Source organism: Artibeus jamaicensis, unplaced genomic scaffold (genome assembly GCF_021234435.1).
Source record: "Artibeus jamaicensis isolate MK-2021 breed Jamaican fruit bat unplaced genomic scaffold, CSHL_Jam_final contig_1998, whole genome shotgun sequence".
Classification (NCBI taxonomy): domain Eukaryota; kingdom Metazoa; phylum Chordata; class Mammalia; order Chiroptera; family Phyllostomidae; genus Artibeus; species Artibeus jamaicensis.
Window position 1 is genome coordinate 816,963 of NW_026521407.1, and position 19,419 is coordinate 836,381.

The window sequence follows — 19,419 nt, forward strand, 5'->3', positions numbered from 1 at the left end:
GTGTCCTTCAGCGGCGGCAGTTTAATCAGGAGGGGCAGTCTGCCTTAGTACAGACACAAGACCTTACACAGACATGTATCCTAATACAGGTACGAGAGAACTACAGAGAGCACTGTTTTCTCAAATACAGAACATCTTACAAACTGAGTACAAGAAATAACAGTATTAAGTTTAGGCATGTTTCAAGTAGATGTATTAATCAGGAAAGCTTTCTTACAGTAAGTTGAAATTTTCCTATTTAATTAATAACTAAGCCTTTAATTTGGTTTTTGAATTATTAAAAATGAGGTTGTATTCTTTTCAAAATCAGTGTGATGGCATATCTTTTTGTTTAACTGTCTTTTTTTTTTTTTTACAGGGCCGGGTAGTGGAGAATATTTCAAAAAGATGTGGGGGCTTTTTACGGAAGTTAAGTCTTCGTGGGTGTCTTGGAGTAGGAGACAATGCGTTAAGGTAGGACGTGACTGCCGACTGACCCATCTCCAAGACCGCCTCGACCAGAAAAGGCTGACATGATTTTAAGCTGTTTATCAAGTTACAACTTTCTTTAGGCTATTCTGAGCCCAAATACACATACACTGCTTATAACACAAAAATACCAAGTAATGGGATATGTGGTTTTAAGAATAAAACAAGGACTTCGGCCAAGATGGAGGTGTAGGTGGAAGCACTGTGCCTCCTCCCACAATCAAGTTTAAAAACAACAAAGTTTTAGCAACAAAAACACAGCCAAAACCACAGAAAATTAAACTTCATGGAAGTCTGACAACAACGAACCCTTCAGCCAAACCGGTAAGAGGGGCAGAGCCAGCAGCAGAGCGGGGTCGGGCAGGAAAGATCCACCGAACTGACCCAGGCCCATGACCCAGGCGCACCGGCAGCCGTGGGCGGATCCCAGGTGTGGAGAGGCAGGCGGACCCACTGAGGGCGCAAGGTGGTGGACTCACTGAGGGCGTGGGGTGGCGGACTCACTGAAGGCTGACCACGGTCACACATTTGTGTGCAGATAAACCGGTGAAGGAGGGAGCAGTGAAACAGACAGTGTAGGCCCCAGTGGCAGGAAGCAGCAGAGGGGACCGCCATTGTCCCTCTCTGACCCCACCCCCACCTACAGCATCACAAACCAGCGACCTGGGTGGCCTTTCTCTGACCCGCCCCCACATACAACATCACAAACCAGTGACCTGGGTGGCCCCGCCCTGGCGAACAACTAAGACTCCGCTCCTCATACCTAACAGGCACGAACAGATCAAAACATGGCACAAGAACAACTCAGAGTCCCAGAGCTGATAAATCTAAGCAATGAAGAAATAGCCAGACTTTCAGATGCACAGTTCAAAACACTGGTGATCAGGATGCCCACAGAACTGGTTGATTTTAGTCACAAATTAGAGGAACATATGAAGGCTAAACTAATTGAAGTGAATGGCAATGCACAGGAAACCAATAATAATGGAGAGGAAACTGGGACTCAAATCAAAGGAGTGGACCAGAAAGAGGAAAAAAATGACCAAACAGAAAAGAATGTAGAAACAAGTATTCAAAAAAATGAGGAGAGGCTTAGGAACCTCCAGGACATCTTTAAACGTTCCAACATCAGAATTATAGGGGTGCCAGAAGGGGAAGAGGAACAGCCATGAGTGGAAAACTTACTTGAACAAATAATAAAAGAGAACTTCCCCGTTCTGGCAAAGGAAATAGACTTCCAGGAAATCCAGGAAGCTCAAGAGAGTCCCAAAGAAGTTAAACCCAAGAAGGAACACACCAAGGCACATCATAATTACATTAGCCAAGATTAAAATGAAGGAGAGAATCCTAGAAGCAGCAAGAGCTAAGGGGACAGTCACCTACAAGGGAGCTCCCATCAGACTGTCAGCGGATTTCTCAAAAGAGACCTTACAGGCAAGAAGGGGCTGCAAAGAAGTATTCCAAGTCATGAAAACCAAAGACCTACAACCAAGATTGCTCTATCCAGCAAAACTTTCATTTAGAATGGAAGGGCAGATAAAGTGCTTCTCAGATAAGATCAAATTCAAGGAGTTCATCATCACCAAGCCCTTATTATATGAAATGTCAAAGGGACTTACCTAAGAAAAAGAAGATAAAAAAGATGAACAGTGAAAGGACAGTAAACTCACAGTTATCGACAACCACACCTAAAACAAAAGCAAATTAAGAGGACAGCTAGATCAGGAGTGAACCATAAAAATGAAGATCGCGTGGAGGATTAGCAACAGGGGAGTGGGAGAAGGAGAAAGGGGGAGAAGGTATAGAAAATAAGTAGCATAGACAGTAGATAGAAAATAGGTGGGGGGGTAAGAATAGTAGGGGAAATACGGAATCTAAAGAACTTGAGACACCTGTTCATGAACTAAAGGGGGAATAGTAGGGGAGGGATGTATAGGGTGGAGGGGAATGAAGGGGGGCAAATAGAACAACTGTAATGGCATAATCAATAAAATCAAAAAATATATTCAAAATAATTTTATGCCAATATATGTGCAAACTTAAATAAAATAAAAATTTCTTGGGGGGAAAAAAAGAATAAAACAAGAACAAGTGCCCCCTCCAAAAAGGCCAAATTTTCTATATTATAAATAGTTCTTTTGAAGCCTTGAGTAATTTTGTTTGTTTACTCAAAATTAAGGTGATTTTAACCTTGCTTGACAAAAAAATCGATGTTAAAAGTTTATGGCTGAAAATTTATTTGTAATTATGAACAACTTTTGTACTACTATCAATACTATTAATAATATATATCTTTTTTGTCAGTTTCTTAATACCAGAGTTGTATATTTCATTTCAAACCTTTTTGTTTCCTTCCTGTAAAGGACCTTTGCACAGAACTGTAGGAACATTGAAGTACTAAATTTAAATGGATGTACAAAGACTACAGATGCGTAAGTATCTTGTGTTTAAGGAGGGTAAGTCATTGCCCCTCGTGTTTACCTGCATTGGCTCTAAATGCAGGCTGTGATACTTAGCAAATTTCATGTTGGTTTTATAGAAGAAAGATATTTTAAAAGGAGAAAGTGACACTAGAGTAGAAATGAAATAAATTTATTTTGGAATCTGGCCCAAATCCTATTTTGCTATTTTGAGGAACACTCAAAAATTGTAGTGAATATGCAGTAGGGATAATAATAATGTATTAATTACTAGGAAAACCTGTATTTCAGGAAGATCCTAGTAGCTATCATTCAAAAGACACAGAAAAGGTAAACAAACAATTCTATTAAAAGATGTAAATTATAAAAACAAGACTAAACAGCTTGTGATAACTGATATTGACAGCATTCATTAAATAACTTTAAATGTACTGTGTTTGTGTTGGCCACAACATAAAAGAAATAAAACTTGGTCCTTCATTCTTGAGATGTATAATCACAAACACAATAGACATCGAAGGTAAACATAAAAAAGCCCAAGAATATCCATTGGTAATAACATGTATCAAATAACGTTTCAGTATTATGTAGGGAAATTGTTGCCTATAGTGAAGTGAGGTGAAGTCATTGGAAAAGCATTGCTTTCACAGAGCAGGGCCCGGATTACTCACTGAATCTTCCTGCTCCAAAGTCCTCATAAAAGGGGTGGTATTTTTAGAACTTGAGTGAAGGAGAGGGGAAGATACTCCAAGCACAGGGTATAGACATTGTTTATTTTATTCCTTTCTTTGAGGTCACAATATTGTTAACTTTTAATATAAGAAAGTGTTTGAAAGACAAGGACTATGGCTTTTAATTTATCTTACTAAGTATTACTCCTGCGATTGATTGGGAATCTTTGATAAGTAGGTGAGTTACTCAGCCCCAACCCGGTTGGGGCTTGATGCCAGTAGCCTAACATTTACTTTAGACAAATTAACCTGTTTCTGTTTTTCCTTTGAATATTTAATGTTATAGAGACTTAGAATTTGAACATTTGGTATCTAAAAAGTAACATAATTTACACATTTTTCTAGAAATTTTTATACCAAAGATACACTGGCAAAAATATAAGATTTAGGTATAAGGCTATATTCATTTTTACTGTTTATAACAACAAATACTGCATTATTCTTAATAAAAGGCAGGAAACAATCCTATGTCTCTCAGTAGAGGACTGGTTAAGAAAAGGAACCGAGGCCCTGGCTGGTGTGGCTCAGTGGGTCGAGTGCCAGCCTGCAAACTGAAAGTTTGCTGGTTCCATCCCCAGCCTGCACATGCCCGGGTTGCAGGCCAGGTCCCCAGTTGGGGGCGTGTGAAAGGCAACTGATCAGTGTTTCTCTCCCTTTCTCTCTCCCTTCCTCTCTCTCTAAAAAATAAACAAATAAATGAAATATTTTTTTTAAAAAGCAATGTGAAAAATCTTTGTAGTTCTCTGGAGTGATCTCCAGGACATACTGTTGAGAAAGCAAACTACAGAGGAACTTTTAAAGATAAAAAGATACCTTTTGTAGGGCCAGGGGATAGAATACAAATATATGTCTATATTAATATTTTATAGAAGAAACAATGGAAACATAATTAAAAACTAATAAAAATAGTTGCTTATGGGGGAGAGAAAAAACATGAAGAGACAGGGATGAAAGGAAGACCTCTGAGGTATCATGTTTTCATAGTTTTACTTTCATACCCATGTAAATGTTTTTCATAATTAAAATATGAATTAAACTAAAAAATCAATTGAAAACAAAACATGAGCCCAGCCATGTCAAGTTGCAGCTATAACCACCAGAAAGACTGACTGACTTTTGACTTCTTAGAACAGATTTTAAACATATGCCAAAGTAGACAAAAGTGAGTCCATCAGCCATCTTCAAATTGATAATTGAGAAATGATCACTTTATGGCTAGTTTTGTATCATCTTACTCCTTCTTTTTATCTTATTTTGAAAAATGTCCTAAATATCATATATGCATTTCTAAAAGGCTTTTAACAAAAACACCTTAACTTTATCACTCCGGTGGAAAACAAATATCTTAAAATCAGCAAGTAGCTCCTGGTCAGTGTTCAGATTTTTGCTCATTCTAGTAATTTTGGAAACACTAGTTTAAACATAATATAAAAGAAAAAGATACAAACTTTAAGAATCAAAGATGGAGACTTTCACTTCTGACCATGACAGTTAACTGCCCTCCTGCTATAAAAAGCAATTAAACTGCACAAAACAGAGAAGGCAGTCAGTTCGAGATGTTGGACAGCACGCAGCACAGGAATGAGAAACATGTGACACGAGCCCTGTGATTACCCTGGCTTTCTGCTTGGTGACATTTTCCAAATAATGGTACAAGGAGAAGGAACTCAAGCAGAGCACAAAATTCTGGCTGATTTGAAGAGAAAGAGATTAGAGTTCAGGAAGACCAAGGTGGCTGGAATTCGTGTCTCCAGAGGGAGGAACTACTCAGTTAGTGGCTACAGGAATTACATAGATTTGACTGAATGGTAAACTACATGTGCACATACTGAGGCCCCACAAAGCTAGGCCAAGAATGTCTAATAAGGAAAGAACAATCATGCTTGGGAAACTGTAAACTGAAGAGTTGCCAGGGTATTATTTCTTTATATATATGTTGTTCTCCCTGAATTGTGATCAAATACTTGAAGAAATAATACCAATCTTTAAACTCATTCATTTCGGGAGAGAGAAGCGCTTCATAACTCATTGATGTGAAGCCAGTGTTTTTCTGATACCAAAGCTAGCAAACAAAGACATCACAATAAAAAGGACTCTACCAATATATATCTCTCAAGGACAGAAATACAAACATACTTTATTGTTTTTTTTAATATTTATTTTTTCTTATATTTATTGATTTTAGAGGGAGAGAGAGAGAAATGTTGATGTGAATGAGAAACATTAATTGGTTGCCTCCTGTATGCACCCTGACTGGGCATAGAACTGGCAACTTCGGTATGTGCCTTGACCAGGAATTGAACCCCCAACGTTTTGATGTACAGGACAATGCACCAGCCAACTGAGCCACACCAGCCACAGCCATACTTTAAAAAATTTTAGCAAACTGAATCTAGCAACATATAAAAGGGTTTTGGATCATGTCCAAGTGGGATTTATCCCAGAAATACACGTGTGTTTTAACATCTGAAAATCAATATAATATCTCAATTAGTAGAATAAAGTAGGGGCTAGCAAACTTTATATATGGGGTCAAATAAGAATATTTTAGGCTGTGTTGGCCGTACAGTCCTTGTCACGACTACTCAACCTGCTAATGTTGTACAAGAGCAGCCATAGACACCGCATAAGCGAATGAGCATGGCTGTGCTCCAGTAAAACTTCATATTTCTGGGTGCTGAGATTTGAATGTCATAGAATTTTCACATTACAAAATAGTATCTTTTCATTTTCTTTCAACCATTTAAAAATATCAGAACCATTCCTGAACTGTGGGCTGTACAACAGTAGGCAACTGGTGAGATTTACTGCCTTCTGGGAAAAAGAACAAAAACTACATGATCATCTCAATAGGATAGTCTATAAAATGGCCCCCGAGTAATTCCTGCCTCCTGCTAGTATTCACACCCTGTGTGATCCTTTGCCCTGGAGCACTCTCTGGACCGAAGGACTCATTTCTAACAATAGAATACTGCAAAAGAGATCGGATGTCACTTTGGAGATTCAGTTGCAAAAAGACTGCAACGTCTGTCTTACTCTCCTTTTTCTCAGGGCTCTGACTTGGTGGGGAGTAGGGCACGTTGCCCCGTTTTGAGTAGTTCTGTGGAGAGGCCCAAGTGGCAAGGGACTGAGGTCTCTGGCCAGTAGCCAGTGAGGACCTGAAACCTACCAAAAACCAAATGAGTAAACTTGGATTTGGATCTTCTGAGGTCTGCCAAAAGCTACTTAAATGAACTTGGAAAGGAAGCTGTACCCAGTTAACCTTTGAGATGATTACAGCCGTGGCCAATACCTTGATTACAGCCTTGTGAGAGAACTGAGTCAGAGGCACCCTGCTAAGCGGCCTGTGCCGGTATTCCTGACCCACAAAAACTGTGAGATGATATGTGTTTGTTGTTTTAAGCCGCTCTCTTTGGAATAATTTGTTAAGCAACAGTAGGTAACTAGTATATCATTAAGTAGAAATAGCACTTGAAAAAAATCCAACACCCATTCATGATAAAAAATTCTCAACACACTAGGAATAGAAGGGAGTTTCCTCAATCTGGTCATTAGGCATCTATGAAAAACTTACTGCTAACCATCATACTTGATGCTGAAAGACTGAATCCTTCACCCTAAGGTCAAAAGCAAGGCAAGGATGTTAACTCTTGCCATTTCTATTTAATATTCTATTGGAGATTCTAGCCAATGCTGTATGTTTATTACACAATTGCAAAATAAAACCCCAGTAGAAGATTACACTCCATACCCACTAAAATAGCTATAAGCAAAAAAGGAGAGACCAGTGCCAAGTGTTGGCAAGGATGTAGAGAAACTGGCACCTTTGTAGGTTGCTGGTGGGAATCTGAAGTTGGTACAGCCACTTTAGAAAGCAGTTTGGCAGTTTCTTTAAAAATCAAACATAAACTTAGTATATGGGACCTAGTAATTCTCCTAGGCATCCAGCCAGGAGACATGGAAGCATAGGTCCACACAAAAACCTAGGGAACATAGCAGCCAAATAAAGTGTAAGGCTCTTATTTGGGTCCTGTTTTGATCAAATCAAATTGACAAAGGCATTTGTGAGAGAATTGGGGGAACTTGGATATAGTCTGGATATCAGACATTAAGGAATTAAAATCCTTATCCATTAGTCAAGGGGCGGGGGAGGCTGGGATGGGAAAAATAGACAAAAAACTGTACTTGAAAAATAACTAAATAAAATTTTTAAAAAAAGAAAAAAAATCCTATCCATTAGAAATATGTCCTGAAATATTTACAGGTGAAATATGTCTGGGATTTGCTTTAAAATGCTAGAATCAAAAAAGGAGGGAAATGAATGAAATAGAAATAGTAGAATATTGATAAATATAGAAGCTTAATGATGATACATAATTGCTTTTTCTATTACTCACTCTTGTGTATATTTGAAATTTTTCATAGTAAGTTAAAAAAATTAAACTGAGAGCTTGACCACTGTAGAAAAAGAGCCATAAGATATTCATAAAGGAAAGTAGGAAGTAATGTTACATAACCTAGCTTGTTTCAGCCCCATATTGATCCATCCTCTGTATATCTTGCAAAAATCCAATTATACTACTGCCATGCAAAATGTTATCTTGAGCAGAAATTTCAGTCTTCGTGTCTGCTGACTAGCTGGTACTAGCTTTCTGGGGTTCCTGGATTTGCAGAATGCATGCAGAGTTATTATCGGCACATACGCAGTTTGCTGTTAATAGGTATTACCATAAAGTACCATCTTCCCTCATGTAAATTCTCATGTATGACAGCCTTTTTTATCTTTTGTAAATGGCACTGGTCTCTTCTTTAATGTGAAAGATCCCAGCATTTATAACTGCTCTTACTGGGGGTATGGAAATTTTACAGTTACTATGTATACACATGTGTTTAATGAGAATCGTGTATGATGTACTAAGGATGTGTTATTTGTTTGTTTATTATTTTCTCCTTTTTTCATTTTTCAGTACATGTACTAGCCTTAGCAAGTTCTGTTCCAAACTCAGGCACCTTGACTTGGCTTCCTGTACATCAATAACAAACATGTCTCTAAAAGCTCTGAGGTAAATTTCTTATAATAAGACTATCCAATAATCAGAACAGATATTTTTTTAATAACCGACATAAAGTTGGAATTGAAGGAAACTGTGTTTTATGGATATACACTACAGTTTAGAATAGATCTTTTGTTTTACCAGTAGGCCAAATTGCAGACAGGTAAAATGACTAGAGGTAACTAGGATTTCTGAACAGAGTAGTACAATTTGTACATGAATGGTTAGATTTTTATGAAGGCTTCCTCCCCTCTTTCCCCAAAAATGACACATACTATAGCTTAGTGATTAAAACAGTATTCTGGAGTCAGGTTATTGACCAGGTACCTTGGGCAAATGTAAACCTTGTGAGGTTTTCCTTACCATCTCATAGATTTGTTATTAGGATTAAACAATATTATCAGTATTTGATAATATTAAGCTAGACCGTATAACGTTGCCAATGTTCCAACAGCATTTGTCTTATAAATGAAAATTTTATCTGTTTCAATCTAATATATATAAATTGCTTAGCACTTACTGAGTGTAAGTACTCAATAAGTTTTAATTTTTTAATGTTAATGTATTTTTTAAAATACATTAGAGAATATGTATCTTGAAAAGGAAGATGAAATGCCCATTTTCTTTGTAACCTTACTTTTCTTAACTTTATTGTTGACACTATTACCGATGTCTCCCTTTCCCCCCACTTTGCCCACCTCACCCAAGCCCACACCCCCTTCCCTCTGGCCATCACCACATGTTGTCTGCGTCCATGGGTTACGCATATGGAGTGTTCTTGGGCCAATCCCTTCACCTTCTTCCATCCAGTTCTCCCCTCCCCTCTGACAGCTGTCAGTCTGTTCCACACCCATAACTTTACTTTTTATCACCCTTTTATGGCCCCATATATTGGTTACAGTTATAAATAGTGAGCATTAAGCTATTAAAAGAAGAAATGTAAATTTAGTTAAGTAGAGTGTAAGTAATCTAAAAATCTAGTTGTTTCTTATATTAAGCAAATATGTATCTAAGATTTACTGTATAGGGTAATAGAATAATACAACAACATTTATAGTTTATAACATATTCACATAAATTATCTAACTTCTTTGAAAACCTTGTGAGGTAGATGTAGATAAGACAGACTCTTTACAAATAGAAAGTCTAAAACATTTTTGAATGCCAGGCAGTGTGATTCAACCATGCGATATGACTAAATAAGATATCGTCACTACCCTTATGTTGCTCAGAGTCGTCCGGTGTGAGAAAAAATCACTAAGCACGTCATCATCTCACCGTGTGGTTAAGTCTGTGATGATAGAAGTGCAGCAGTTTGGGGAGAACATAGAAAGGGCTGTGGCTAATCTTAGATTAGGAGAGGTTCCGGGCAGACTTCCTAAGGTGACTTGCCTGGAGTCACTCGGTGTTTTCCAAAGAATGTCGTAGGGCTTGGGACTCTTCCGTACTTCAAATCTGAAATCAAAGATCAAGGGTGAAGCTAGTATTTGATAGAAGCCAGAGATCAAATATAATATATTTTAAATTCAGCCTCTGGAAATAATAGTACGTCAAACACTTCCCAGATAAGGAAAATTTGCAGACCCTCTCTTAATTTTTTAAACAAAAGTTTAAATGTCCTTGTTAGTACTTTGATAAGTAATAGCATTATTTGATAAACAATCTGGATTTGACCTACACTCTTCATTAATTACTTGGTTAACTTGAACAAGTCAACTTAATTTTCATTTCCATCTAGGGAACTTATAAATATGTGATAAGTGCAAAAAGAATATAATTTGCAGTGTATAAACTTCCATTAAAATCTATATCTGTAAAACAGTATTGTGGTTTGCGCTTATTAGTTAAGCTGGATTTGAGCTAGCTCTCCTAGTGATAGAGTTCCACATGAACACCACAGACAGATAAACCTGCTTTTATTATGGGATTTCCTGTGTTCTAAATCGACATTAAATAAATATGTATATTCTTGTGGGAGAGCATGGGGCTCTATCCATTTCCTGACTAAATGGCCAATAAAAATGAGACTTTGGTATCTTTGAAATTGGATTTAGTCATATGTTTGTTTCATTTTCTTTTATCCCAAGTGAGGGATGTCCACTTTTGGAGCAATTGAACATTTCCTGGTGTGACCAAGTAACCAAGGATGGCATCCAAGCACTAGTAAGAGGCTGTGGGGGTCTCAAGGCCTTATTCTTAAAAGGCTGCACACAGGTAATAAATACTCCATGTGGTGCTTCTGATAGAGAAACCATAAACTTTACAGGCAGCCCCAAGATACTAATCTAAAGAATACGTAATTGTTTTGTATTATTGACCAAAGAACATGTTTATCAAAGATTAGTGGGGTTTTTTAGAGTAGAAAAGAGAGAAGAGAAGAATTAACATCTGACCAAATATAAATTTTTGTTTTTAGGGGAGGCATCCTGGGGAGACAAAATTCATTTTGAGTAAGCATTATAGGCAAGAAGGGTTTCACACCATTAAATCTGAAAGAAAGCCTGCCATGTCCTTCCTGCCTGAGACCTTGAGCCGGGTAGGCAAGGAAGGCGGCTTAGCAGTTTTCACTTGTTTTTAAACCACCAGAAGGTTTTCTTAAATGTGTGAAGTGTACAGCAAACCTACATTTTACAGCACTGATGCTTATTTCCTGCCGGTCACATTACAAATCCAACTAATTTTGTCATTAAAAATATTACTGGAAAGAATTGGCATGGAAATTAGTGGGTTGAGAAGTGACTGTCAAAATAGGGCTAGGCTCTTATTACCTTATTTTTCTAATGGTTATTAAAACCATGCCTTGGATTCAATTAAAAATGCCCTCATTCTTTCACCGTGGTGGGAGATGTTCCATTGTTTGAAACAGAACTTTGGAAGTAGGACTGTCATAAAACAACAGCTTGAGCTTCTAGTTATTAATGGAAGCCTGAAAAATATTGATTGGAATGCATCGTTATAATCAATTACTTGCCATCTGTTCTCCGCACTGTATTCCTGGCACTGATCTTCCAGCAGCAGATAAACTGTGGATTCTTTTCCCAGCTCCTGCTCCCCACAATGTAGGGAGTGTAGAAATGTGAAAATTCTTTTAGCTTCAGAAATGCTCAGCAAAATGCTGTAAAGCATATCTATCAGAAGAAAAATACACAATACCAATCATATGAATTACACCTTTGTGTTACCATGGTTCCTTTGAAACTTGTTTGACTGTATTTAGAGATGTTGATGAGTGTGTGTGCTTAAATCTCTGTCCTTTAAATCAATGTCAGTAATCATTTTTTCCTCTCTCTTTTTAATCTTTTAGCTAGAAGATGAAGCCCTCAAGTACATAGGTGCACACTGTCCCGAACTGGTGACTTTGAACTTGCAGACCTGCTTAGTAAGCAGTCCTCCCTATAGCCTTTCTGTATTACTAATCAGTTTATGTATTATTACTGCAAGAGTTTCAGTCATCAAGACCAGTGTTTTTTTTCTGCTTCAATCCTGGGGACACAGTAGACACAGCTGATTCTTTACCTGCTTGGTGATACCCCCAGGGGTTTTGACACAGACAAGCAGGTAGCTTATTCAGAATTCCAAATATACTAATTATAATTTTACCCCTTTCTTTCCTACTTTAGAATACTTTTTAGAATTATTTACCAATTTCAGTATATAAAATATTTTTGGTGAAATAATTGCAACCCACCAATTAAGATCTATCATTGGGTCATAACTATTGGAAACCACTGATCTAAACAGATGACGAGCAAAATGTACCCTTTAAATTATATTCATTTAGTATTTGTAGTTCACATTTGGTTTCTTTTAGACTACTAATTTTTATGTGTCTGTCCCAGAACTCCTCAGTTTTACTTAGAGAATTTGTTAAAACTATTCAGGGTCCTAGAACATTGACAATACGTCTTTAGCTTTTTTATATTGCCTTGAGAAGTATATATGTGTGTTGCTTTGGAGTGAGAGCCTCTCTTAGCAGTGAAAAAAGTTGGCTAGGGTTTTCCTTATTTTTACTAAGCCTTTTGCTTATTATACTCTCCCCTTTTTGTTTAATCACCTACAGCTTGAAAGCATAATGGCTATTTGGTATAAAAATGGTAATTTTAGCCCTGGCTGGTGTGACTCTGTGGACTGAGTGTCAGCCTGCAAACGGAAGGGTCACAAGTTCGATTCCCAGTCAAGGCACATGCCTGGATTGCAGGCCAAGTCCCCAGTTGGGGGTGTGCAATTACACATGGATATTTCTCTTCCTCTCTTTCTCCCTCCCTTCCCCTTTCTCTAAAAATAAAGAAAGAAAATCTTTTTTTTTTTAATTTGATAACTTTAAAGGTGCTACATTTTGTGCAATATAAGCCACTTGCCCTTCCAGCCCTTCCAGGGTTGTGCTCTGACAATGATCTGCTTAAGAGGCTTCTGGAGACTGAACTAAAAGAATGACATCCTTCTTTAATTCTGACCACCACTTCCTTTTAATTCTGATTGCCATAGGTGCTAACTCCCAGAATTTGCCTAATTTCATTTATGAAACTGAAATATTTGGCCTGAGAGAAAGAGCTTATACAACTATTGTAAGCATATAATCTTCATCTTACAGTGGCAGGAAAAAACTGTTCTGGACATCTTCAGATTTTATTTATATAGATACACACAGTCTGTATATATGTGTGTATACGAGTATGTTGCATGCACATTCACACACATGCACAAATACTACATATATACCATACCTATCATTTACTCTTTTAGTTTCATTTCCTTTACCCTTCCAACAGACAGAGATCATAGCTGATAAGCATAAAGAACCAGTTTTCTCATGTGTTTATTTTACTGTTTTCCTTCACTCAGATATTCGGGCATGAGTCACTCTGTCATTTCCTTCTTACAATGTGAGGAAATTGTAACCCTCTCAACATTCATAGGACTTCACGTTCCTGCACAAACCAAAGTGACCAAAGTACATTCTTGACCCATTCTCTCTCTTGACTAATTTGAAAACATGAGTTCCGTAAATTTTATTCTTTTTCTTAGGATTTTATATACTTATTTTTACAGAGCAGGGAAGGGAGTGAGAAAGAGAGGGAGAGAAACATCAGTGTGTGGTTGCTTTTTGTGCGTCCCTGCTGGGGACGTGGTCCACAACCCAGGCATGTGCCCTGACTGGGAATCGAAATGGCGACCCTTTGGTTCGCAGGTTGGCACTCAATCCACTGAGCCACACCAGCGTGGGCCTAAATTTTATTTTATTTTTTTAATTTAAAATAGTGGTAATAGGACTGACTTTCCTCCTCTCTTCTTCCTCAGTAATTCCTTATAGACTTCAAAAAGGATTTATAAACCAATGTCACCCCAATAAATTCAATAAAAAAATTTAAAAACATTAAAAAGGAAAAGACAGACAACCCTACAATACTAATATTATGTGACACAAGTCCCACTGGCCTGGTAAATACTCCCGTCTGATTGTCATTTCCCCCTTTGCATTTCAATTACTCTCGTTTAGCAGTAATGATACATCACATTTGCATGGCACTGTTTTAAGTTCTTCTGCAAGTGTATCTACCCCATTAGTTTATCCTTATGATGAATCTTGTATCTGCCTTAACATCTATTTTATCTGTATTTTGTTTCAGTTGTACAATATTGAGAAAAAGCTGGTTTAAGCAGTGACTCTTTAAAGCTTGATTTTATTTTTTTCTGTGGTCCCCGCAGTTTAAGGACCCTGGTTAAACAGACAGGAGAGCTTTTCTGAGGCTTTCTCAGACTTAGTGAGTCTAGCAGGACAATTGAAGTTCTGGCTAGATTCGATCAGATCACATGTGACATGTTAAGACATTTATTATACATGACTTGGTTTTTTTTTCAGTCCTTACCCAAGGACATGCTTATTGATTTGGGAGGTTGGGGAGAGGAACACGTCGATGTGAATGAGAAACATCGATCGGCCGCCTCGTAAACATCCCAACCAGGGATCAGGCCCGCAGCCTAGGTGTGTGCCCTCACTGGGAATTGAACCCTCAACCTTTTGGTGTATGGGATGGTGCTCCAATCAACTGAGCCACCCCACCACAGCCTACCTGACTTTTTTAATGTAACATCTTTTTTTCTTTTTCATTTTAAGACCATTTATAACATAGAAAACTATATTTGAGTTGGACACAACTGTTTATCTCCATAAATTAGAATTTCTTCATTAGAAAACAAAAATATAGAAATAAATGGATCTGTGGTTGATACGAGATTGCAAGTGTCATCCACAGGTTGTTTTATGTTTTTAGTAACTTATTATCAATTTTGAATTTGTTCGTATGTTTATACTATTAAAATACTGCCATTCTTATTTGTTTTGTAGGTTTTAAAACCATTTAATTGAATCTACACCATAATGCACCCCATGCTGTTCCCAGTAAAAGAATCCTATTATAGGCCCTGGCTGGTGTAGCTCAGTGGATTGAGCGTGGGCCTGAGAATCAAAGGATCGTGGTTCAATTCCCAGTCAGGGCACATGCCTAGGTTGCAGGCCGGTTCCCTGCAGGCTAGTTCCCAGCAGGGGATGCACAAAAGGCAACCATACATTGATGTTTCTCTCCCTCTCTCCTGCCCTTCCCCTCTAAAAATAAATAAATAAAATCTAAAAAAAAAAGAATCCTATTATAGTTTCTTCCCTTTATCCCCCAAATCAGCACAGATTCTCTTGCAAACTTAATGAAAAGGAACTGGAAGGAAGAAACAAAGTGTATTCATTTTCTTTTACATCTGCTACTTGATTAATATTAAATCTGCTTTTACTTCTTTTTGGTACTTATTTTCATTAAGAGAACTTTTTTTCCTTCTTTTTGTTCTGCTAAGTTACTAATATCTGTGGGGGTTGTTTGCTCTTGTTTTTTAGCAAATCACAGATGAAGGTCTCATTACTATATGCAGAGGGTGCCATAAGTTACAGTCCCTCTGTGCCTCCGGCTGCTCCAACATCACAGATGCCATCCTGAATGCTCTAGGTCAGAACTGTCCACGGCTTAGGTAAACATTTCTTGTTGAGCCCAAAAAGTCAAGAAAAGAACAGAGACCTCCTTCACTTATATTTATTCCTTGGAACCTTGAAATCTTTAAGGTAGACCCTAAAAGGTCTCTAACCTTTGAGATGCCCTCCTTCTGGCTTTATACTTTATTTGACTCCATGTAATTGGCCTGCATCAAGGGATAATAGTCCCCATTTTCTACTTCCTGCTGTACATACTAGGGAAAAAATCGTTTTATCTTATTGCTTGAGGAAAGAAAGACAGGCATTTTTTCCCTAATAATGCTTTAATAGACAGTCCCTGACTTAAAATGGTTCACCTTATGATTTTGACTTTATGATGGTGCAAAAGCAATACACAATAATAAATTACAGATATATTCAACATTTTCTTATAAAAGAAGCTGTGTTAGGTGATTTTGCCCAACTGTAGGCTAATGTGAGTATTCTGAGCACATTTAAGGTTGGCTAGGCTAAACTATGATGTCTAGGTAGGTTAGGGGTATTAAATGCATTTTCAACTTAACATTATTTTCGACTTATGAAGGGTTTATCTGGACACAACCCTATCACAGGTCAAGGAGTATCTGTAATTCCTTTCTGAAGAAAGATTTTGAAGGTCTGATCTGTGGTCACTTATATTGTAATAATGATGCAAGATAAATAGCAGAGAGTGTTAAAAAAAAAAAAAACCAGCCCCAAAGGAGAACCTTTATGCTGATTAATGGTATTTTAGAGCAAGCTTTATTTCTTTATAGCTCTACCTATTGGGCTGAATATTTATTAAGGATGCTGTGTTAGCATGCGCATGGTATCAAACCCATATTGATCCTGTAAAAGCACGCAACACGCTATTCAATCTCCATATACCATTTTTGGTTTTTTTAAAAATAAAACTTGTACTTTTATGTTAGATATGTTAGCCATTGTTTTAAATGATTCACAAGTATTTATTTAATCTTTAAACACCATATAAGCGCTGTTATTATCTCCATATTATAGATGAGAAAACCAAAGCCCAGAGAAGTCAAGTAACCTGTGCAAGGTCTCACAGCTAGGAAGTGCAGGAGCAAGGATACAAACCCAGGCCATCTTGCTCCAGAACCCATTAAGCTATTTGTTTTACATGTAATAATCATTTAAGCCAATAAAACCTTTTTTTTTTTGTAATCACCTGGCCATGGGCCTAACTATAAGTAGTAAAAGAAAATTAGTAAAAAAAAAATTTCTTTTCTATGATCTACTAGTAATAGATCATAGACTTGTTGGTCAAAATTAGTAATATTGGAAGCCTAGGGTAGAGGTTTATTCAGGAGCTAAGGAAATAGACAAACTCTGTCTGAAAATACTGCCCATTTCCTTTTTGTTTAAAGAGAGGGGTGTTCGTTCAGCTTCCTCCTCCTTCATGGTTAATCTAATTGTTAGATAAGAAAGTGTCTCAAATGTGATACTTGTGTTGGCTTCAGTCAGTTCATGCTTTCCCATTAAATACAGCATTTCATTTCTAATTTATTGTCAGTTGATAATGATTTCTTATACATTACTGGGTTTTTTTTAACTTCTATAAGTAATTTGTAAGCAAACATACAAATATTTTATGGTACTATCATGCAGATGCCACCAAACTTTTCCCAGAAAAGCTACCTTTTTAAAAAAAGATATTTGTTTTTAGAGAGAGTGGATGGGAAGGAGAGACAAACATCAGTATGTGATTGCCTCTGGTGTGCCCCCTACTGGGCACTTGGCCTGCAACTCAGGCGTGTGGCCCAGGAAATTGAAACAGCAGCCCTTTGGTTCCCAGGCCCACGCTCAGTCTACTGAGCCACACCAGCCAGGGTAGAAAAGCTGCTTTTGATTCCCAGTCCTGTGGTTGGTATTTAAGTTGGTGTTTAGCAATTCCTGAGTAGGAGAGTGGCTGCCAGCTCAGCTTCCCTGTCTTCTGGGCCTCCCTCGGAGCCTACGGGAGGAAGCTTAAGGGTATTTTTTCATAGATACAGAATTTCATATTTGGGATAGTTCTGTAATTAACCGGTTGCTTCATTACATTTTAAAAATCTATTTAAATCTGAGTAGACCTGTGTGTAAAATAGGGAAAGAGAATAATTTACTTTAGCAACAGATTAACAGAGTATCTGCATTTCCACGTTCTAGGAACAGGCTGCCCTCTGGGGGTAAGCAGTGTACCATGGAGAAGCCTTTTAAATGCATTTCTCATGCTTTTTGGTGTTAACTACAAACTTCTATTCTTCTGATTGCATCCCTCTGAAATGTGCTGTTTATAAGATTACTTTATGGTGATTCAGTGAAAGTGAATGGCAAGATCTGTATACAGACTCGCTTAGCTATTAATGTCTCTATATTATGTATTCCTTAGGGAATAGGAGGTTGTTTTCTTAAATTCTTGCTGTTTTAATAAATGTAGTTTTCAGGGACCAAGGGCTTGACTTTCGCTTTGTTTTTTAACAGAATATTGGAAGTGGCAAGGTGTTCTCAATTAACAGATGTGGGCTTTACCACACTGGCCAGGGTAAGTATTTTCTTCAGGTTCTGTGTAGGTTTGTTTGGGATTTTTATTTCAGAAGAATGAGCAAGGAGGGAGCTGTGGACTAGCCAGAGAACTGAGGAAGTGGCATGTGAGGCGGCTGGCCTGCAGCTGGTGTTCCTGAGCTTTCTCATGCAGCAGCAGCTACAGGCTTGTAGAGTACACACTGCTCTAGAAATGCAGGCATACATTGGATTATGACTGTCTTTGACCAGTGTAATGGAGCAAGGGGGAGGGTGTTTGCTTTCAGGCAGATTGATACTTAATACCACTTAGTTTTCTAGCCTTATATTTTCCCATATTTTAAATGTTTGTATTGTAATGTTTGCTTTTGTATCTTATAGAATTGCCATGAGCTTGAAAAGATGGACCTAGAAGAGTGTGTTCAGGTAAGACTGTGGGTTTTTATTCGGAAATACAGTACAATAGACACTTGGATAACGTGCACGTGGCAACGTCCACTTCCCTCCCCTGATGTAGTGTCATGCCTGGCAGCCCACTGACTGTCTCCTGAGGTGTCCCCCAGACATGCCAGGCAGATAACTCATGGCTGTGTGATGAGGAACTGGGGAAATATATGCCATCAACCAGGTTGCCATGGGGAAGAAAGAAGGCCTAAACATTAAAGCCACAAACAGCCCTGGCTGATGTAGCTCAGTGGATTGAGTGCAGGCCTGTGAAGCAAAGGATCACGGTTCGATTCCCAGTCAGGGCACATGCCTGGATTGCAGGCCAGGTCCACAGTAGGGGACACATGAGAGGCAACCATACATTGATATTTCTCTCCCACTCTTTCTTCTTCCCGTCCCCTCTCTCTAAAAATAAATAAATAAAAAATATTTTGTTTAAAGCTACATAGATACTTCCTTAGACCTACAGGGTTTTGATACTAGTAAATAATTAAAGCCCCATCACACTGAATAGTACTGTCCCTTTTTAGCTTAACTGGATGGTGGACCCCTTACATCATTAGCCCAGGAGACCTGACTCTGTATGGAACCCTGTCCTTCAGGCAGGCAACCAAATATCTCCTTAGCAACAGTTTCTTTTCTTACCAATTTTAAGACCTTCAAGACTAGTTGATTGGGGAGAAACTAGAAAGAAGAACAGTGAATTGTTTTAATGGTAAAAACAAAGAAGATACTTGGGTAACCATTGAGGTCAATTTTTTTTAATTGCTTGTTATGTGACA

General features: G+C 37.9%; 1 protein-coding gene across 2 annotated transcripts in view; it reads left to right on the forward strand.

Moving 5' to 3' along the window:
* FBXL20 (F-box and leucine rich repeat protein 20) overlaps positions 1–19,419 on the forward strand; it is a 97,566-nt gene that overhangs the window by 63,982 nt on the left and 14,165 nt on the right. For both annotated transcript variants that reach the window (XM_037140601.2, XM_037140603.2), the window contains exons 5-12: positions 359–453; positions 2,832–2,900; positions 8,587–8,682; positions 10,761–10,887; positions 11,978–12,052; positions 15,557–15,687; positions 18,152–18,212; positions 18,572–18,616. In XM_037140601.2, coding sequence (XP_036996496.1) covers positions 359–453; positions 2,832–2,900; positions 8,587–8,682; positions 10,761–10,887; positions 11,978–12,052; positions 15,557–15,687; positions 18,152–18,212; positions 18,572–18,616 — 699 coding nt within the window. The remainder of the gene's footprint in view (positions 1–358; positions 454–2,831; positions 2,901–8,586; positions 8,683–10,760; positions 10,888–11,977; positions 12,053–15,556; positions 15,688–18,151; positions 18,213–18,571; positions 18,617–19,419) is intronic.